The following is an 18,406-nucleotide window of genomic DNA, read 5'->3' as shown; positions in this document are numbered from 1 at the left end:
ATATGCAGATTTGAACAGATGGGTTTTGAGTTGAGATTGAAACTGGGGGAGAGAACCAATGTTTCTTATATCTGGGGGTAGAGAGCTCCACAGCCTGGGAGCAGAGCAGCTAAAAGCTCTGCTTCCCATGGTGCTGAGGCCGAAGGAAGGCACACAAAGCTGGATAGTAGAAGAAGATCAACGTGAGTGGGCAGAAAAGGTAAATGGACTGATTCTTATATAGCGCTTTGCTACTCTCCCGGAGTACTCAAAGCACTGTATACAACATGCCTCATTCACCCATTCATTCAAGCACTTCTAAACTCAAGTGCAAACGAATAAACACTCACACTCCGATCAAGTTGGGGTTAGTATCTTGCCCAAGGATATTTGGCATGCAGACTGGGGAAGCCTAGGATCAAACCACCAACCTTCCAATCAGTAGCTGAGCTGCTCAAACACCTGAGCCACAGCCACCCCAAGGTAGCGCTTAACAGGTCAGAAAGGTAGGGAGGTGTGAGGTTATGAATGGAAGTGAAGGTGAGCAGAAGAAGTTTGTGTATTATCCAGAATTTCACAGGGAGCCAGTGAAGTTCCTGAAGAACAGGTGATGTGCTGGTAGGAGGGGGATCCGGTGATAACGCGAGCAGCAGAGTTCTGAACCAGTTGAAGCTTATGGAGGGATATTTGGAGGAGACCATGCAAGAGAGATTTGCAGTAGTCAATACGGGAGGTAACGAGACTATGAACAAGACGTAGCCTGGGTGGAAAGAGAAGGACGTAATCTGTTAATGTTGCGTAGATGGAAGTAGGCAGAACAGGTGAGATTATTGATGTGACATTTATAGGAAAGTGAACTGTCTAGGATGACACCAAGGCCTTTAACCTGAGGAGAAGGGAAAACTGTGGAGTTATCGATGGTGAGTGAGAAATGGTTTGCCTTCAAAAGGTTGGATTTGGTGCCAATAAGGAGGATTTCAGTTTTATCCTCACTGAGCTTTAGAAAATTAGAGCTAAACCAGGATTTTAACTTGGATAGACATTCTGTAAGGGAAGAAGCTGGGAGGTAGGAATCAGGTTTGCAGGAGAGATATAACTGGGTGTCATCAGCAAAACAGTGAAAGTGAAGATCAAATTTGCGGAAAATAGTACCAAGAGGGAGGATGTATATTATGAAGAGAAGAGGGCCTAAGACTGAACCTTGGGGTACACCAGAAGTGACCGGGAATAGACGAGAGCAGAATGATTTCAGATGAACAAACTGGGCCGGTCGAGTAGATATGATTGAAACCAGGCTAGCGGTGTGTCAGAGATGCCGAGAGAGGAGAGTCTGCTTAGAAGGACAGAGTGAGAGATGGTGTCGAAGGCTGAGCTCAGATCCAAAAGGATGAGAACGGTGAGAAGACCAGAGTCAGCTCTGATTAGAAGATCGTTAGTGACTCTAAGTAAAGCAGTTTCTGTGCTGTGACATGAAAGAAAACCAGATTGAAATCTCCTGTAGATGTTATTGTTAACCAGGTGTGAATGAAGTATTTTAGAGATGAAGGGTGGATTAGAAAGTTGTTAGGATCTAAAGAAGGTTTTGTCAGTATGGGAGTGACTGAAGCAATCTTGAATACGGAGGGAAAGATACCGGTGGTGAGTGAAGAGTGGACGATAGCAGAGATGAGTGGGAGTAAGGAAGAGAGGCAGGATTTCACAAGCACTGTAGGCATAGGGTCAAGATGACACGTGGCAGGCTTTGATCTACATATAAACTCAGAAATATCAGATAAATCAGGGAAATGAAAAGTGGAAAACAGCTCAAAATAGAGAAAAGGTTCTGGAGAGGGGGTAGACACAACATTTGAACTGGGTTGCTGGTGGATGTTATTGATTTTTGTAGTCCAGAACAGCATCAAGGAGCTACAGGTTTCAGAAGTGAAGCGTTGGGGGGGTTGAATTTGTTTGTTGAGAACTGAAAACAACATCCTTGTGTTACCCTCATAAGAACTGATAATACCTGAGTAGAAACTTTGTTTGGCCTTGTTGATGGAGTCTTTATACTGAAGTACATGGTATTTGTAGATTTCTGCATCAACAGTTAAACCAGATTTCTTGTATCTACGCTGTAGCTGCCGAGCTTTGGCCTTCATTGCTTGGAGGTCAAAATTGGAATTGAATCCCCAACTGCCTCCCTCTTCCCGCTCCACCACACCCACCCACACACGCAGGGCCTTGGGGTGCAGGTGTGTCACCAGGGTGCTCACCTCTGGTGCCGGTGCCTGCCTATCAATTTTAAATGCATGTAGACATTGAGGGTTCTCGGGAGGGGGACCTGCTGCTCTCTGGCAGGAAGCACCATGCCCTGCCGTGTTTTAAATGCACTTAAAGTTAATGTGTTAATGCTGACGGCACTATTAATAATCGTAATTGATCATACCTCAGTATGATCAATTACATCTCCAACAGTTGATTCTGTTCATCTGGACGTAGTGTTTTCAGTGGGAGAAATGTTTCATCATCATCCAAGTGACTTCTTCAGTCTCAGCTGACTGCAGGTTTCCCCAGTAAACAGTACATTTACATAATGACTGAAACCAGCCCATTGAAGGAACAAATGGGCTGGGAGGTCAGTTCCTTAATCATGATTATGCAAATTCTCATGACCATTGATCCACTGATCAAAGCCCAATGATCAATGGCCATGAGTACCATTCACAGAGAGTTGATCAATCAACGTTTCTCCCACTAAAAACGCTACGTCCAGATGAACAGAATCAACTTTTCGAGATCTTCATAAGACGCTTCTCTTTCTCGCTGTCTGTCAGTCACGTGATCACAGTAACGAATCACAGCAGAGCAGCAAAGAGTAGTGATGGGCAGATGAAGCCCCATGAAGCACTGAAGCTTTTCATCCAATTGGTTCACCCCAATGCGAAGCTTCATGAAGCTTCATTTGCTCTAGCAGGACACCTACTGGACGTAAAAATAATAGCTGGCATGAATTTGAAGAGTGTGGCATTTTGCACACAGCCTGTAAATGTCAACAACAAAAGGAGTGTGTAAAACATGTATATTGTAGTGATGGCAGTATACTGTGTATATTTATAGTGGCAGTATGGGAAATGATTATTTGGAAATGCTTGAAATGGAAATGATCATTTACTGTGAGGTGAGGTGTGGTTGGGGTGTGGACAGTAGTTGTGCTTTTGTAACGTTGAGGTATGGACAGCTACACACTGAGGCTTTGAGCCTCAGTCCTGCCTGTTCATATTTTATTCTGTAAAAACTAAATTTTCACTGCTTTTATGGCCTTTTTAGTGGGGAGAACATAGCTGGGATTTAATGATTTAACAAATCTTTTGAATCCTTTGTCCTCCACAATGCTAAATAGCTGTGAGTCCTCAATCACCATGCTGACCAGGTCTTCATCTATTTGAGATTGTTCTCCTGAGGAAAGACAATAAAGACAAAGCACAAATATAAATATCACACACGTAACTTATAACAGTTGTATAATATTGTTATATCATTTAGTAACATTACAGCATGCTATATTATCATTGCATTTGATGGCTCACCTGGTCTTGCTCCACAATCGGTGTTCCTCTTATTCTCATGCAAAGCTCTGTAGTGCCTAAGCATGGATGAGGTGTTGTTGTTGTTATATCCCAGCTCCCTGGCACATAGCAAACACTTCACCTTGTACAAAAGTACAGACAGCTCAACATAAATTGTATTGCACCATCAGTATCATGAAAATACATCTTCTGTAGAAATTTACATACCTTGTTGGGAGGAATAAGATCAAAATGTTCCCACACAGGGGAGGACATCCTCCTCTTCTTAGCTGGCTCCATTCTCTCCTGACTTTCTCTCCTCACTCTCATAAACCTCCAAACGGTCTCCAAACTCTCACTAACAACTCTCCATCAAACACCCACATTTTGAATGAAGTCTGAGGGGTTTATATCGCTGTCATATCTCGCGGCAAAGTTCGAACCACTTCATGAACCAGTCACGTGGTACAGCCGGGCAGCGAGGCTTCGGACGTCATCATTTTCAGCTCCTCCCATAAATGAAGCAAGCCACGATACGCGCTTCGCGGAAACGCCCCCTCCATTACTCGACACACGCTCCGAAGCCTCGATACAGAACGTCCCATCACTAGCAAAGAGTGTGCGTGTGTGCAGGAGAGGAGCCGAGCAGAGAGAGGTGTTTTTACGTGAAACGGGAGTAAAGCGTTGAACTTAGAGGAGAGAAACGAACTAAAGTATCGATCATAAACCACTACCAACGTCCTGATCGATATCTGCATCGATCTGCCCACCCTTGTCTCCTGGATCGTAGCTGAGATCAGCGTGAACCACGTGGGTCTCTGCTCCCTGATCTGTTTCCTGTGTTTGGAAAGAGTTGCAGCTTCATCGCGGAGTTTCTCTCGGTTTGTGGGCTCATCTAAAGGTAAGCACCGAGCTAACTTTACTGTGAGTTCAGTTCATGTTGAGTTTAGCTCCTGAATGAGGTCTTTCTATTTGAAGTGATAACAGGAAGTCAGAGCGATCTGCTGCAGTATCAGGGTCACTATAACTTTATTTTCCAGGTGAACATGTGGCCCTGGACCCGTTTTCTAAAGAGATAAGCAGCAAATCCCTCTGGTGTTCTCTCTCTTTTGTTCCTGTGAGATAGTGTCTCTAACCTTGATGCCAGCTCTCTCTCTCTTATTCTTTGCTGACTTTTCAGAGTTGAAGGGTTTTTTGGCTCATCGGCAGCTTTTCTCAGACAATAAGCCTGTGCTGTTAGGTCAGCCTCAGGAGTAAATCAACAGACTGTTGGAAAAGTCACTTAACAACGTTAGATTTGACATGAAGTGGTTTGTACTCCGGATAGAAATATTTATGTATCTCTAAATCATGTGCAGTGTAGAAACATCTTTTAGACCACCCTACTGGCAGATCTGTGTACTCTCAGAGTGAGACCAAAGCTCACATGAACTTGCTTCCTGTTTAGAAAGCAGCTGTTAATGAGGCTGAACACCTGCATAAACACAGCTAATTTTTCTTCTTCATTCATTTTCATGTATCATCATGTATATCATTCATGTATTTTGTTTTATTGTTTTCTCATACATCTCAAGTTCCTCTTTCCTTCCTTTCCATTGTGCCGCTGCAACAAGTGAATTTTTCCTTTGTGGGATTACAATAAAGTTTAATGTCCAGCTGCTGTGGATGAGCACATGAGAGGAACTGAACTCCTACAAAGTCTCATTGTAGTGAGTGTGGCTGCTGTAAAGTGATGAACAGGAAGATGTTACCAAAATCTAACGAAACAGAGATGAAAGCAAACAATGTTAATTGATGAATGGATGCCTTTGTTTGTTGGTTGCAGTTTCCTGCAACTGAGATGACAAACCTTGCCGACCGTTCATACAATACACAAACTTCATATTGGGGAGACAGGTCAGGCTAGGTAGCAAAAATAATGAAATGTGTAACACAGAAGGGCAGATCAGGAGAAAAAAAGAATTTCTGCCCCTACTTCCCCAAAAGGACTCAGCATGAGGAGAAGACAGAAACTCCAGCACTTAAAAGCACAGATATCATCACACCATAACACTATGAAACACAACACAAGCAGCATGGGGGGTATGCCAATGTACACAGCTGCATCTGGGATGCTGCAATCTTGCGACCGCACGTCCTGATGAGCCGCTGTCCACATCTGATGGGAGGAGGTGTTGGATTCGAGGAAGGGAGGGTGATGGTGAGGGCTTATCAGTATCATTGTAAATGTGTGCGAGCGTGTCGCACACAGTCTTGAGTTCAGCCTGAGAAAGTGTCCTTTCACCTGTTAGGTGACGATCAACAGTCCCCAGCCTACGCGGGTGGCCTTGAGGGATCGGGCAGGAGAGTCAGTTCGTTCCCGTTATCGTATCTCGTGGAAGAATTGTTGTTCTCGTTGGCGTCAACCTTCAAGCATTGTCAGCCTCGGCCTTCAAGCATTCAGCTGGCGCTGTCGGGAGTGGTGGGGTGGCCACATGACAAATGATGGATATGTTGTTTTAGAACAAACAGGTTGCATCAATTTTACAGTTGTTCTTAGCGTCCATCACTGGTCTTCAGGTGTATCTGCCGTTTAAGATTCATCAGCTCCTCCAAGCTCTTTCCCATCTTGGGTTCAGTAAGAACAGACTGATCACTCACAGCTCTTCCCACATTTCCGGTCAAAGCGGCAAGCCTTGTGGGGTTTTGAACAGCAGTCACCGCTTTCTTCCATTTCAGATAAACCAGGGCCAAGCCAGCTCCAATCAGCAAGAGCCCTGTTATCATGGTTCTGAATGGGTAGATGTCTTCAATGTCCTCAATAGACAGTCCTGCTAGGCACACAACGTGCCACTTTTGCCAACCGTCCATCATGTATGCGGCAGGGAACGTCCCTCCAGGACACTCGGGCTCTCCCGAACCCAGGCTTCTCATCGAGAATACATTGTCAATTGCATTAAGGGACCAGTTGATCAAATCCACAGTTCTTCTTCTTTAGGTTTTAGAGAACAAGAGCAAGAATGAGAGGCTCTCAGGGTTAGAGTCAGACGAGACCGGACAAGGATATAGAAGCAGCAGCAGGGAAGATAAGGAGAGGGTGAAAGATGCATCCGCCTCCTTTGAGAGCAGAATATTTAAAAGCATAGAGTATAATAAGACAAATATATTGTGGTGGTTAGTTAATGTGCAGCTCTTGATTTGGGAGAAGAGGAATGTTTTTAATCATGTTGTGGATTGAATGTTGGGTTTGATTTTACTTTGTTTACAGAAGATTTTCAGCTGAATGAAGAAGTTCCGTTCAATTTGATTTTATTTATGTAGCACCAAATCACAACAACAGTTGCCTCAAGGTGTTTTATATTATGAGATAAAGACCCTACACCGGATGACCCCTATGAGCAAGTGCATTGGTGACAGTGGAAAGGAAAAACTCCCTTTTAACAAGAAGAAATCTCCAGCAAACCAAGCTCAGAGAGGGGCAGCCTTCTGCAGAGACCTGTTGGTGTGAGGAACTGAGAAAGACATGACAAAGACATGCTGTGACAGAGAACCAGAGATTATTAATAACTAGGAGAATGATGGCGGTGCTTCATGGCCCAGCAGTACTTCTCTTAGCTCAAGGCTTGAAGTCTTATCTTGGTCTGTCTCTCTTCCATTGTTGATTCCCTGTTCTTGGAATTTTTGTTGCAACACACTACTTTCTGCAGTAAAATACTGTTCAGCTGGTGCTCGTGGGGGTATGGTACCACAGTGTGTTCCAACACTGCTTTTATGCAGACACAGGGGGCTGGAAATGATCCAGAAAAGTTGAAACACTTGTAGGAATTACTGACCAGTAGTGTATATTTTTACTTTTTTTTAATATGCAATTATTTAATACAATTATACTAACACTACTAAAGTCCTGAAACAAATGTGGTGTAATGCACCCCACGCCCCCCTTTAGATTCACCCCTGATGTTCAAAGGCATCACGGTCATATAATGTAGGGCTGCTGTTGTCAGCCTTCAGCAAGCCTCCTGATTTAAACACTATCAAACCAAGTTAACAATTCATCTGCAAACTTTATTTCAAAAGTGGGGACTGCATGGGTTTAATGTAAAATTTTATTATCATGTGCTAGTAGATCTGTTTCATTGCATGTCTGTATTTAGTCACAAATATGAGTAAAACAGTCACGAAACTGTAGAAGAATTTTTTCATTGTATGCTAACATACACCCTTCCTTGTCCTATGCATATGTTATGCCCTTATGTTAACCCCGCGGACCCCTGCATGTAGCAGAAGTGAAGGCATGTAGGAGACTGCCAGTGAATGAAGTATCCTGCTTGTACAGCGCTCCAGCAGTGTGACTTGTTTAATTTAATGCACTAAATTTCCGCAACGAAGCGCTTACATGTCGACAACTGAGAGCCACAGTGTTAAAGTAGTCATGGAAGCAATTTTTTTTTATGAACAAGTTACTTGATGAATCGCTGCAGCTCTAGTGGAATCCTAATAAAGATCTGTTTTGTGTCCCAGCTGATCACCGCTGAGCAGCAGAGGAACATTTTCAGCCACTTGGACTCAGCTCAGTCACGATGGATTCAACACAAAAGGTGAGGAAGAAACTGTGTGGACTTTATCAGCTGCTGCTGTGTGATTAGCATTATAACTGGCACCAGATTTAGCCTTGTTCCTACATGCATTACTGAAATTCAAGCAACAAGACTTGTAAAGATGAAACACATGTTCTGTTAATCAGTTTTATATTAAAGCCACAATTCTTAATATAAGAAATTTTCCAATACACAATTTTCTTCTGTAATGTTATTTTCATTGTGGTTCTCACATCTCACATTCCTGTGCATTACTTTACAAGACATTACACTCAGACTTGCAAGAGTTTAAAACAAAGCAATTACTGGAGAGCCCGTCACTATTCCCTCAACTAGGCTAGAAGCTCATTTATCTGATGAGCCTTTAAAGACGTGCACAGCTGGATGTCATCGGCATAAAATTGAGAAAGGCAAGAAAAAGAAGTGTCAGTACAAGTGGGACACATGGGTCAAAGGAAAGACAGTGTACAGGAAATAGTGGGGCAAAGAAAGGCAACTGGAAGAAATTAAGTAGTCAAATTATCTAGGATTCGATTAGGCAATACAGGGTTAAAATCAGCCATGTAACTTATAGGAAAGCATATGCCGTATAAGTTTTTAAATAAACTGCATGTTGTTGTATTTAGTTCATTATGTGTAAAGTGCGTCTTGCGTTACCCTGGCTTTGACGTTTATGTATAAAGACAGCTTGATCATTATGTATCAGGTTAGTAGTATTTTTTCCATTCGTTTTGTCACAATGGATGTATAGATACAGTAAGCTACATAAAGTACAGAAATTGGCCTTAGGACCCACATTCTTTCTTATCCTTGGCCTTCTTCGGTATGAGAGATATAATTGCTTCTTTCCAGGTAGGTGGGATTTGTGTCTTTTCAAGTGCCCAATTGAATCAGAATCAGAATACTTTATTAATCCCGAAGGAAATTAGGGTTACAGCAGGCAGCACGCTAATGGCGCATGCGCACTTACAAAGGAACCTTCTGACCAACTTCACACAAACATCACATTGGGGAGACACGTCAGAAAGGTAGGCTGATAGGAAAAAAACAACGAAAATACATAACATGAGGTGAGAGGAGGAGAAAAAAAACTCCACTCAGACTGAGCTCCTAGTGGGAGAACAGTTTGATAACAGAAAAAACACCTCAGCACAAAAAGCACATGACTATCAATACACCATAGAAACACAAGACAAGCAACAGGGGCGGGTAAAGGGTGAGAGAGAGCCGGTGTAGACAGCGCATCCGGTCTCCGCATGAAGTAATGGAGCTTTTTACTTTAGTGCGAACAGCTCATATGAATTTCAAAGCAGTTCTACAGTCCAACACTGGTCTCTCAATCTCCCGTTGGAGAGCCGCGAGCTTCGCCATACTTGCGTTCTGTGATGTTGTCATTTCTTGTGCTCAAGGAGCCGATTCTGAGAACCCACGGCAGTGTGCCTCCCCGAGATGTCATCCAATTTGCGCCCAGAGATGTTATTCCGGGCTAGCCCTTCCGAGATGTATCCAGTCTGCAGTCAGAGATCTTATTCAAGTATTCACAGCAGCCGTAGCCTCTCCAAGATCTTATCCGTGCTGCACTCAATGAGCCCATTTTGAGAAACTCACGCCTCTCCCATCGTTCCAATCCCAGCGGGCAGCCTTGTGGGGGTTTGAACAGCCGGTTCCGCTTTCTTAATTCTTCGATAAGTCAGGGCCAAGCCAGCTCCGATCAGCCAGAACCCTGTTACCATGGTTCCAAATAGGTAGATATCTTCAGCACTCAGGCTCACCCAAGCCCAGACTTCTCGTTGAGAAAGGGGTGTCAATTGCATTCAAAGACCAGTTGATCAAATCCATAATTCCTCTTTTAGGTTTAGAAACAGACTGTGAGAGAGTGTTCCAGGAAAAGTAAAAACACAAGACAAGACAAGGACATAAGAAGCAAAGCAGGGAAGATAAGGGCAGGAGAGGAGGAAAGTGCGACCGCCTTCGCTGAGAGCCAAACTTCTTTTGGCTCTCAGCGAAGGCGAAGATTGCATGTTTTTTCTCAGTATAGGAATAAGATCCTCTTTGAATGCTTCATACAGGGAGTGCAGAATTATTAGGCAAATGAGTATTTTGTCCACATCATCCTCTTCATGCATGTTGTCTTACTCCAAGCTTTATAGGCTCGAAAGCCTACTACCAGTTAAGCATATTAGGTGATGTGCATCTCTGTAATGAGAAGGGGTGTGGTCTAATGACATCAACACCCTATATCAGGTGTGCATAATTATTAGGCAATGTCCTTTCCTTTGGCAAAATGGGTCAAAAGAAGGACTTGACAGGCTCAGAAAAGTCAAAAATAGTGAGATATCTTGCAGAGGGATGCAGCAGTCTCAAAATTGCAAAGCTTCTGAAGCGTGATCATCGAACAATCAAGCGTTTCATTCAAAATAGTCAACAGGGTCGCAAGAAGCGTGTGGAAAAACCAAGGTGCAAAATAACTGCCCATGAACTGAGAAAAGTCAAGCGTGCAGCTGCCAAGATGCCACTTGCCACCAGTTTGGCCATATTTCAGAGCTGCAACATCACTGGAGTGCCCAAAAGCACAAGGTGTGCAATACTCAGAGACATGGCCAAGGTAAGAAAGGCTGAAAGACGACCACCACTGAACAAGACACACAAGCTGAAACGTCAAGACTGGGCCAAGAAATATCTCAAGACTGGTTTTTCTAAGGTTTTATGGACTGATGAAATGAGAGTGAGTCTTGATGGGCCAGATGGATGGGCCCGTGGCTGGATTGGTAAAGGGCAGAGAGCTCCAGTCCCACTCAGACGCCAGCAAGGTGGAGGTGGAGTACTGGTTTGGGCTGGTATCATCAAAGATGAGCTTGTGGGGCCTTTTCGGGTTGAGGATGGAGTCAAGCTCAACTCCCAGTCCTACTGCCAGTTTCTGGAAGACACCTTCTTCAAGCAGTGGTACAGGAAGAAGTCTGCATCCTTCAAGAAAAACATGATTTTCATGCAGGACAATGCTCCATCACACGCGTCCAAGTACTCCACAGCGTGGCTGCAAGAAAGGGTATAAAAGAAGAAGAACTAATGACATGGCCTCCTTGTTCACCTGATCTGAACCCCATTGAGAACCTGTGGTCCATCATCAAATGTGAGATTTACAAGGAGGGAAAACAGTACACCTCTCTGAACAGTGTCTGGGAGGCTGTGGTTGCTGCTGCACGCAATGTTGATGGTGAACAGATCAAAACACTGACAGAATCCATGGATGGCAGGCTTTTGAGTGTCCTTGCAAAGAAAGGTGGCTATATTGGTCGCTGATTTGTTGTTGTTTTGTTTTTGAATGTCAGAAATGTATATTTGTGAATGTGGAGATGTTATATTGGTTTCACTGGTAAAAATAAATAATTGAAATGGGTATATATTTGTTTTTTGTTAAGTTGCCTAATAATTATGCACAGTAATAGTCACCTGCACACACAGATATCCCCCTAAAATAGCTACAACTAAAAACAAACTAAAAACTACTTCCAAAAACATTCAGCTTTGATATTAATGAGTTTTTTGGGTTCATTGAGAACATGGTTGTTGTTCAATAATAAAATTATTCCTCAAAAATACAATTTGCCTAATAATTCTGCACTCCCTGTAGAATTCAGATGTGAACTCATGACTTCCTGGCGATTTATTAGCTTTCAGGTTTCTCATGGCATTTTCTAACTCCTTTACCATTATTTCAGAGGCTAGTTGTTTATTCTGGTCTTCATTCATGACAGGTAAATTGAGAGTTTCAAGAACATTTTACACTATCGTTTGTTTAGTGGTGTTGCAAAATAAACTGTTTACGGCAATATTTTTTCATCATTGTTCCCCCTGTCCAAATCACGGACAAACAGGATCCCACAGTTGTTTATGTTTTGAACCCATTTTGCACAGAGAGGCATTTTTGAAAAATTTATTGATAACTATGTTGAAAACAACTACATGTAAGATAATGACACAGTGACGCTTCTGCCTTTCTACACGGAGGGACAGTAACTGCGTGTTTATGTGTGAGTGTGTAAAACCTGAAGATAGTCAGATTAACAGTATTTTGTCTCTATCTGCCATTGTAGAAAGTCATGAATGAAGTTTGAAAACAAAATATGTGTGTGTGGTTGGAGGATGTGTTTTTTTTTTTTTGTTTGTTTGTTTGTTTTTTGTGAAGATTTGTGTTGTCAAACAAAGGGGGGCCTAGCAAAAAAAAAAGTTTGGGAACCATTGCTTTAGACGGACAAATCATTAACTCTATTATCTTCATGTAAGAAGACAAAGGTACTGCCATGTGGAATATATATATGTTAGATAAAAGTGAAATCAGATCCATGGACACCCTTTTGATCCTCTACCTAATCGTAAAAGGTCATGGGTCACAACCAGCCAAGGTTTTGGTGAAGGTGTGATTACATAGAGTATCAATACAGCGTCCATGGGAACACTCCCATAGGGCTTAAAATCTGGGACTCTCCACCAGTTACTCTTAGAACTGAAGAAGCTTCTCGGATGAGAGGTGAAACGTCTTCAAGGAAACTTAAAGAAGTCCAGACGCTTTTCTTTGCAAGCTCCTTTGACTACGATGACCTGGATGATTGAGAGCCTTCACAGACATATTGTCCTCTTTCTTTTGATCTAGTCACTGTTTCTGTATTTAAATATTTTAGGGAATCATCTAAAATTCTAGTGGCAGTTGGCATCTTCAAAAGTGTTAATGGAGGGAGGTTCAGTTTGTTTGAGGACTGCATTTCACTCACTGCCTCTGTATCTCCGTCACTGCAGGACCAACATGGAGAGAGAAGTCAGTGCTCTCAAGAGGCCGACAAACTTCACAGAAATAAGGCGGAGGAAACATACAGCTGTGACGAGTGTGGGAAGGAGTTTATTGGGCAGTCTAACCTGAAATGTCATCAACTCATCCACACTGAAGAGAGACAATTTAGCTGTGACTTGTGTGGAAAATCTTTTACTAAGCCTGAACACTTAAAAACACACCAACTCATACACTGCAAAGTTAAAGCGCTCAGCTGCGATCAGTGCGGCAGAGTTTTCACTCAGTGTAGCAGCTCAACGATGTATCAAGTTACCCACCCTGGAATTAAGGTGGAGGACTGTGACATGTGTGGAAAAACTTTCAGCCAGTTAGGATACCAAAATATACAACTACCCACTCGCACTCTACATGGTGATTACTACTGTGATCAATGCGGCAAAAAGTGCGCAACAGACACAGAATTGCACCACCACCTGTTTACACACACTATGGAGAGACCTTATAAATGTGACCTGTGTAATAAGGCTTTTACAACTCTACGGTTCCTGAAAAAACACCAACAGATCCACACCAGAAAGAAACTCTACAAGTGCAGTTACTGTGAGGTATTTATTTTCCTCGTTTATTTATTTTGACCTTAATTGACAGGACAGAAAGAAAACAAGGAAATGACGAACAGGAAACTGTTTTGAAAAATTCTAGAAAATAAACTGTTTGCCTGTTAGGGATTATACTGCATATAACGGCAGTGCTGGGCAGTTCATCAATTCTAATGTGCTATTTATTAATTCTTGCAAAAATGTTGAAGGAATTCCCCGACTTACACTGTGTTTGTGTCTTTGTTTAGAAGCAGAGCGACACAGATGGATCCAGTTCTCAACCCTGTCATCGCTGTGGTGGTGGGAAAGCGTTTCGTTGTGACCTTTGTGGAAAAACTTTCAATCAGCAGCGGTGCCTAAAATTACATCAGCGTAGACACACTGGAGATAAAATGAACTACTGCAAAGAATGTGGGAAAGGCTTCCCCACACCGAGTGAATTAAAAATACATGAACTCTGTCACAGTGGGGTTAAAAAGCACCTCTGTGACCAGTGTGGGTCATCCTTCACCACTGCATGTGACCTTAGAAAGCATAAACGAGTCCACACAGGAGAGAAACCATACAAGTGCAGACACTGTGACAGAAGCTTCTCACAATCAAGTAATCGTAACCTTCATGAACGTACACACGTTAAAGGGAACTTCAGCTGTGACCAGTGTGACAAAAGCTTCATGAATCTCAATTCATACTCCAAACACAAACGATCCCACGCTGTAAATAAACTGTTTCACTGTTACCAATGTGCAAAAACATTCACTTCATTATCTGCTCTGTGCAAACATCAGCGTGATCATGCAGGACTGTGATCACTGGATCACAATGGATCTGAAGAGACAGAAAGATCCTCTTCTGGTTTCAGGGTCAGACTTAAAAACCTTGAGATCAGGCTCCACAGAGTTCAGCTGGAATCTCCTGTAGAGAGTGCAGCTGATGTCACACTTGGATCTGATGAGCTAGCTCTGATTTCTGGACCTGCAGTGAATAATCCTGGATGTTATTTAGGAAGTTGCAAGTATAGATGTGCACATCAAGTTTTTTTTCCCTTTGAGGGATTTTAATATTCTAAAATGTTATCCCTGTTACATTTTAATCTTTGTTCTCTTAGGATATAAAAGTTATAGGAATACATTTTATTTTATATTACCAAACTGACATGTTTCTAAACTGCAGATGTGCATAGAAACATTTTTTTTACATTTCATTTTAACTTCTTGCTTTTTTCCCCAAATCTAACTTTTTTTCTGAGGCAACAACAACCGCTGTGACTTTGTGTCCAGAAAAAAGAAACTCAAGATAAACTGGTGCTGGGCTGTACTTCCATGTAATACCAGTTTGTACCAGAAGGTGGAGCAGTGAGTCAGTGTAACCATTATTTAATCAGTCAAAGAACACATTCTTATAGAGATTGAAAATGTGACGTCACTCAGGGGTAAAACCGCAAAGAATTCTGGGAACTCGTGGCAAGCGGTACTAGCGCACGCAGGCTTTCAATTGAAATCAGTTATACAGCGATAAAAAGAAACACAAAAATGTCAAGAAGCTGTTGTATTATTAACTGCAATAGCCGGTCGCATGACAGCCACGGGAAGCCGACGGGTAAAGAGATCGGTTGTTATCGGATTACGTCGTTGAAGAGAAATTGTTCGAGCCATGTTTCCGAAGTAACAAAGAGGCGACTGGATTGCAGCCATTCAAAGATCAAATATAACGTCCCAGAACCCTCCAGCTCACAGGTTAGTCTGCTCCAAGCATTTACACAAAGGTCAGTCTGCTGTTGTAGTTAATACGTCATTTTCATAACATAATTGGTGATATAGGTTACAAGCAAGTCTGGCGCTGAACAGAAATTGTCGCGCTATGCTCCTTTGTTTATTGTGCATAAATAGTGAATTGTCCTGACACAATATTGTGTTTCGCTTCTGTTATTATGGCACATTGACAAAAACATTTACTTTTATACACAGGATAAAACAGGTTTTTTGTATCACTAATTGCCCAGTACGATTACAGCATACAATATTATTGTCACTGCTACATTTCTGTGATGAACCAGAAATTATTTCCACTACTAATTAATTACCATTGAGCTCAAAGGTCCTATTAATAAACGGTTAACGAATGTGTATTTATGAAGAAGATTTGTGAGACTGGTAAACTTATGATACGTACGATGGTCTTTCGTTCTACACGGTGCATTTCAAGGTCCTGCACCCATCCGTCGGTAAACTGTACCTGGGCTTGTTGCAGTGACCTGAAGTTACTAAACTTCATGAGTGTATGCACTCACTCCAAGAACTGTATGATTATAAATATGAGCGTGGTGAAAGTTGGGCAGCACGCTAACGTATTTTGTCCCTCTGTGTGCTCGTAAGGATCTAACACTTTCACTGGTTTGATTTTTTTCCTCGTATCTTATCTTTGACTTTTCATGAAGTCTGTCTTTGTACAGACCGGCATTGTTCTCCTTCGTTTTGTACATACCTTTTTGGGGGGCAAAGAAAAAGCAAGAATTTATTGGAACCGGAGAATGAACGTTTTGCGGTGCTGCAAATGCTTGCATTTGATGCGGTACTTGGATTGTTTTGCCACGAGTTACCGGCATGCAATGCGCGAAAGTCATGTGGTCTGTCGATCTCTATAGGGCTTTGGAGTTGACGTAATGCCGCAATGCATTGTGGGAGCACGGCGCCATTTGAGAAGGCCACGAATCAAAACAAACACACTGTGTTGGAAGGACGACTGCCAGAACCATGCTTAAAATCAGCTCAAAAGTCAAATGACTGTATCGAGAGCGATTGAGCCCGGCGCCAAGAGACTGTACTTGGAAACAATAGCATGCATCGGTTGTGGACCCGTATAAAATACGGCAGTGGAGTAGAAACCCTGGAGACCTTCCACCATTGTCCTACCCTAATACCTTGTCGTACCTTGTCTGTGGAGTCAGCGCATCATTTTTGGAATTATAAATCCCTGGAGGTGCACATCTAATTCACAGACGGTTGGGTACAAGATTTGGCCATTTTTAAGCCTCCACGTTGTGAGTAGGTTGACTATATGACCAAGATACAGCCAGAGGTCACACATAACATTGACTTCTCCTCAGCAGCTGCCCCAAAAATTGCTCTAGATGAGAACATAAACACACCGCCTGCACTGAAAGGCAAAAGGAGCCGTCCGCAAAAAAGGCAAATTCCACCTGCTAGTCTGGAGGAGTTGTCACCGATAAGCTACTCCACAAACAGAACATAATTCTGCTGGATCACACATTAGGATGTTTGAGCCTATAAAGAGCAATATGAACATACTGAAATGAAAATGTCGGGAGCACATCAACAAAAAATAATGGCAGAAAACTCAATATCAGCTCGTCTCACCGCTGCTATCAAAGCCTGACGTCTTCGTTTGGTAACATACATGAGATCCCTCACGTTGCTTCCAGCAGGGGAAACGATAAAAAGATTATTCCTTATTCCCTTCCCAATCGTGCAATATAACATTGCAACCGACAACACAGCAAGTGCGAGCCATAGCTGATGTTTCCATGTGCTGTTGCTCCTGTAGCCCTTTGTTTGGCCTACTAACATGGCGGCTCAACCCAAAATCGTGGCCACGCCCCCTCCCGTGACGTCAACTCCAAAGCCCTATTCACAGTTGCAGCAAAGAATTGTTAAAAGTAAAAAACAGCAGCACACATCAGGACCATTTTAAAAGATTACAGATTACTTCTTTTTTTTTGTTAAAGTTAATTCAAATTCTATTTAACTTCTACTTTTGGCTCCTCCTTTCATTTGAGTGTATTTACTGTATCCCTGAAGTCCAAACGTTGTTTTATGATCCACATGTTCAGGAGCTGTAAATTTCTGCTTGTTGATTTTAAGTTTGTATTGTCAAAGCATTAGTTAAATTTGATTAATTCTGTGTAAAGTTCTTGTTATTAAACAGTTCGGTGTGAAAATAAACAACTGGTCTCACAACAAATAGCTGGAGTCATGATTTTAGATTCAAACTAATTTAACTGTTTTCAGTGGCACAGGTGGAGGTTTATTCAGGGGAGGAGATTTGGCTGTTCTCTACTCCACTCCACTCCACAATGCTAAAAGGATGAGGTTTCCTTCAAACGTGCAATTAAAATGTGTTCAAACAAACTACTGTAATGAATGTGGGAGAGGCTTAGGTTGATTTAATAATCATTAAATGAGAAGTCTGGAGAGCAGAAAATCCTGGTGGGATGGGAGTCTCAGCTGTACTAATATTGCCACACTAACATGCTTAAACTACAGTAGCTGCTTTTGGCTGTTCCCTTGTTCCACAGATTTCTTTGGGTAGCTTTTATTTTTAATGCCGGATGCTCTCCCTGAAGCACATCCAAAGGCATTTGTCTCTTTCCTCAGTGGAAACAGTGATCTTCTGATGTGTGAACTATTATGGCATTGGAACCACCAGAAATACACTCACGGAAAAATGTATCACCATTCAAAGTGTGTTAGCCTGCTGACCTCCAAAAGTTGATTCTGTTCATCTGGATGTTTTCAGTGGGAGAAACGTTTCGTCATTCATCCAGGTGACTTCTTCAGTCTCAGCTGACTGCAGGTTTCCCCAAATCTTATAAACAGTACATTTGCATAATGACTGAAACCAATCATTATGCATAGTCATTATAAGATTGGGAAAACCTGCAGTCAGCTGAGACTGAAGAAGTCACCTGGATGAATGACGAAACGTTTCTCCCACTGAAAACGCTGCGTCCAGATGAACAGAATCAACCTTTGGAGATTTACTTTCCTGGATGATTGGGAATGCATCAAGACGTTAGCCTGCTGACATTAATATGTGTCAAAGCACTACGTATGGAAGCAATTTTCACACGGTATTCCTTAGATTATCTCAGAGGTTACATTCTGGGACCCCTGTGATTGGTGA

The 18,406-nt window shown here is 42.4% G+C and overlaps 1 protein-coding gene across 1 annotated transcript; it reads left to right on the top strand.

The window, feature by feature from the left end:
• The first annotated feature begins 4,138 nt into the window (after positions 1-4,138).
• LOC146567764 (uncharacterized) lies at positions 4,139-17,439 on the top strand. Its single transcript, XM_085287767.1, has 4 exons — positions 4,139-4,422; positions 8,022-8,098; positions 12,893-13,489; positions 13,732-17,439. Exons 2-4 carry the CDS (start codon positions 8,081-8,083, stop codon positions 14,290-14,292), a joined length of 1,176 nt encoding a protein of 391 aa, XP_085143893.1. The 5' UTR covers positions 4,139-4,422; positions 8,022-8,080; the 3' UTR covers positions 14,293-17,439.
• The last annotated feature ends 967 nt before the right edge of the window (positions 17,440-18,406 follow it).

The sequence above is a fragment of the Mchenga conophoros genome, linkage group LG9 (assembly GCF_057382185.1).
Source record: "Mchenga conophoros isolate Kocher_MC1m ecotype Shallow Benthic linkage group LG9, M_conophoros_male_GT1.1, whole genome shotgun sequence".
Lineage (NCBI taxonomy): Eukaryota > Metazoa > Chordata > Actinopteri > Cichliformes > Cichlidae > Mchenga > Mchenga conophoros.
The sequence above is the reverse complement of the archived record's forward strand: the minus strand, read 5'-3'. Positions and strand labels throughout refer to the sequence as shown.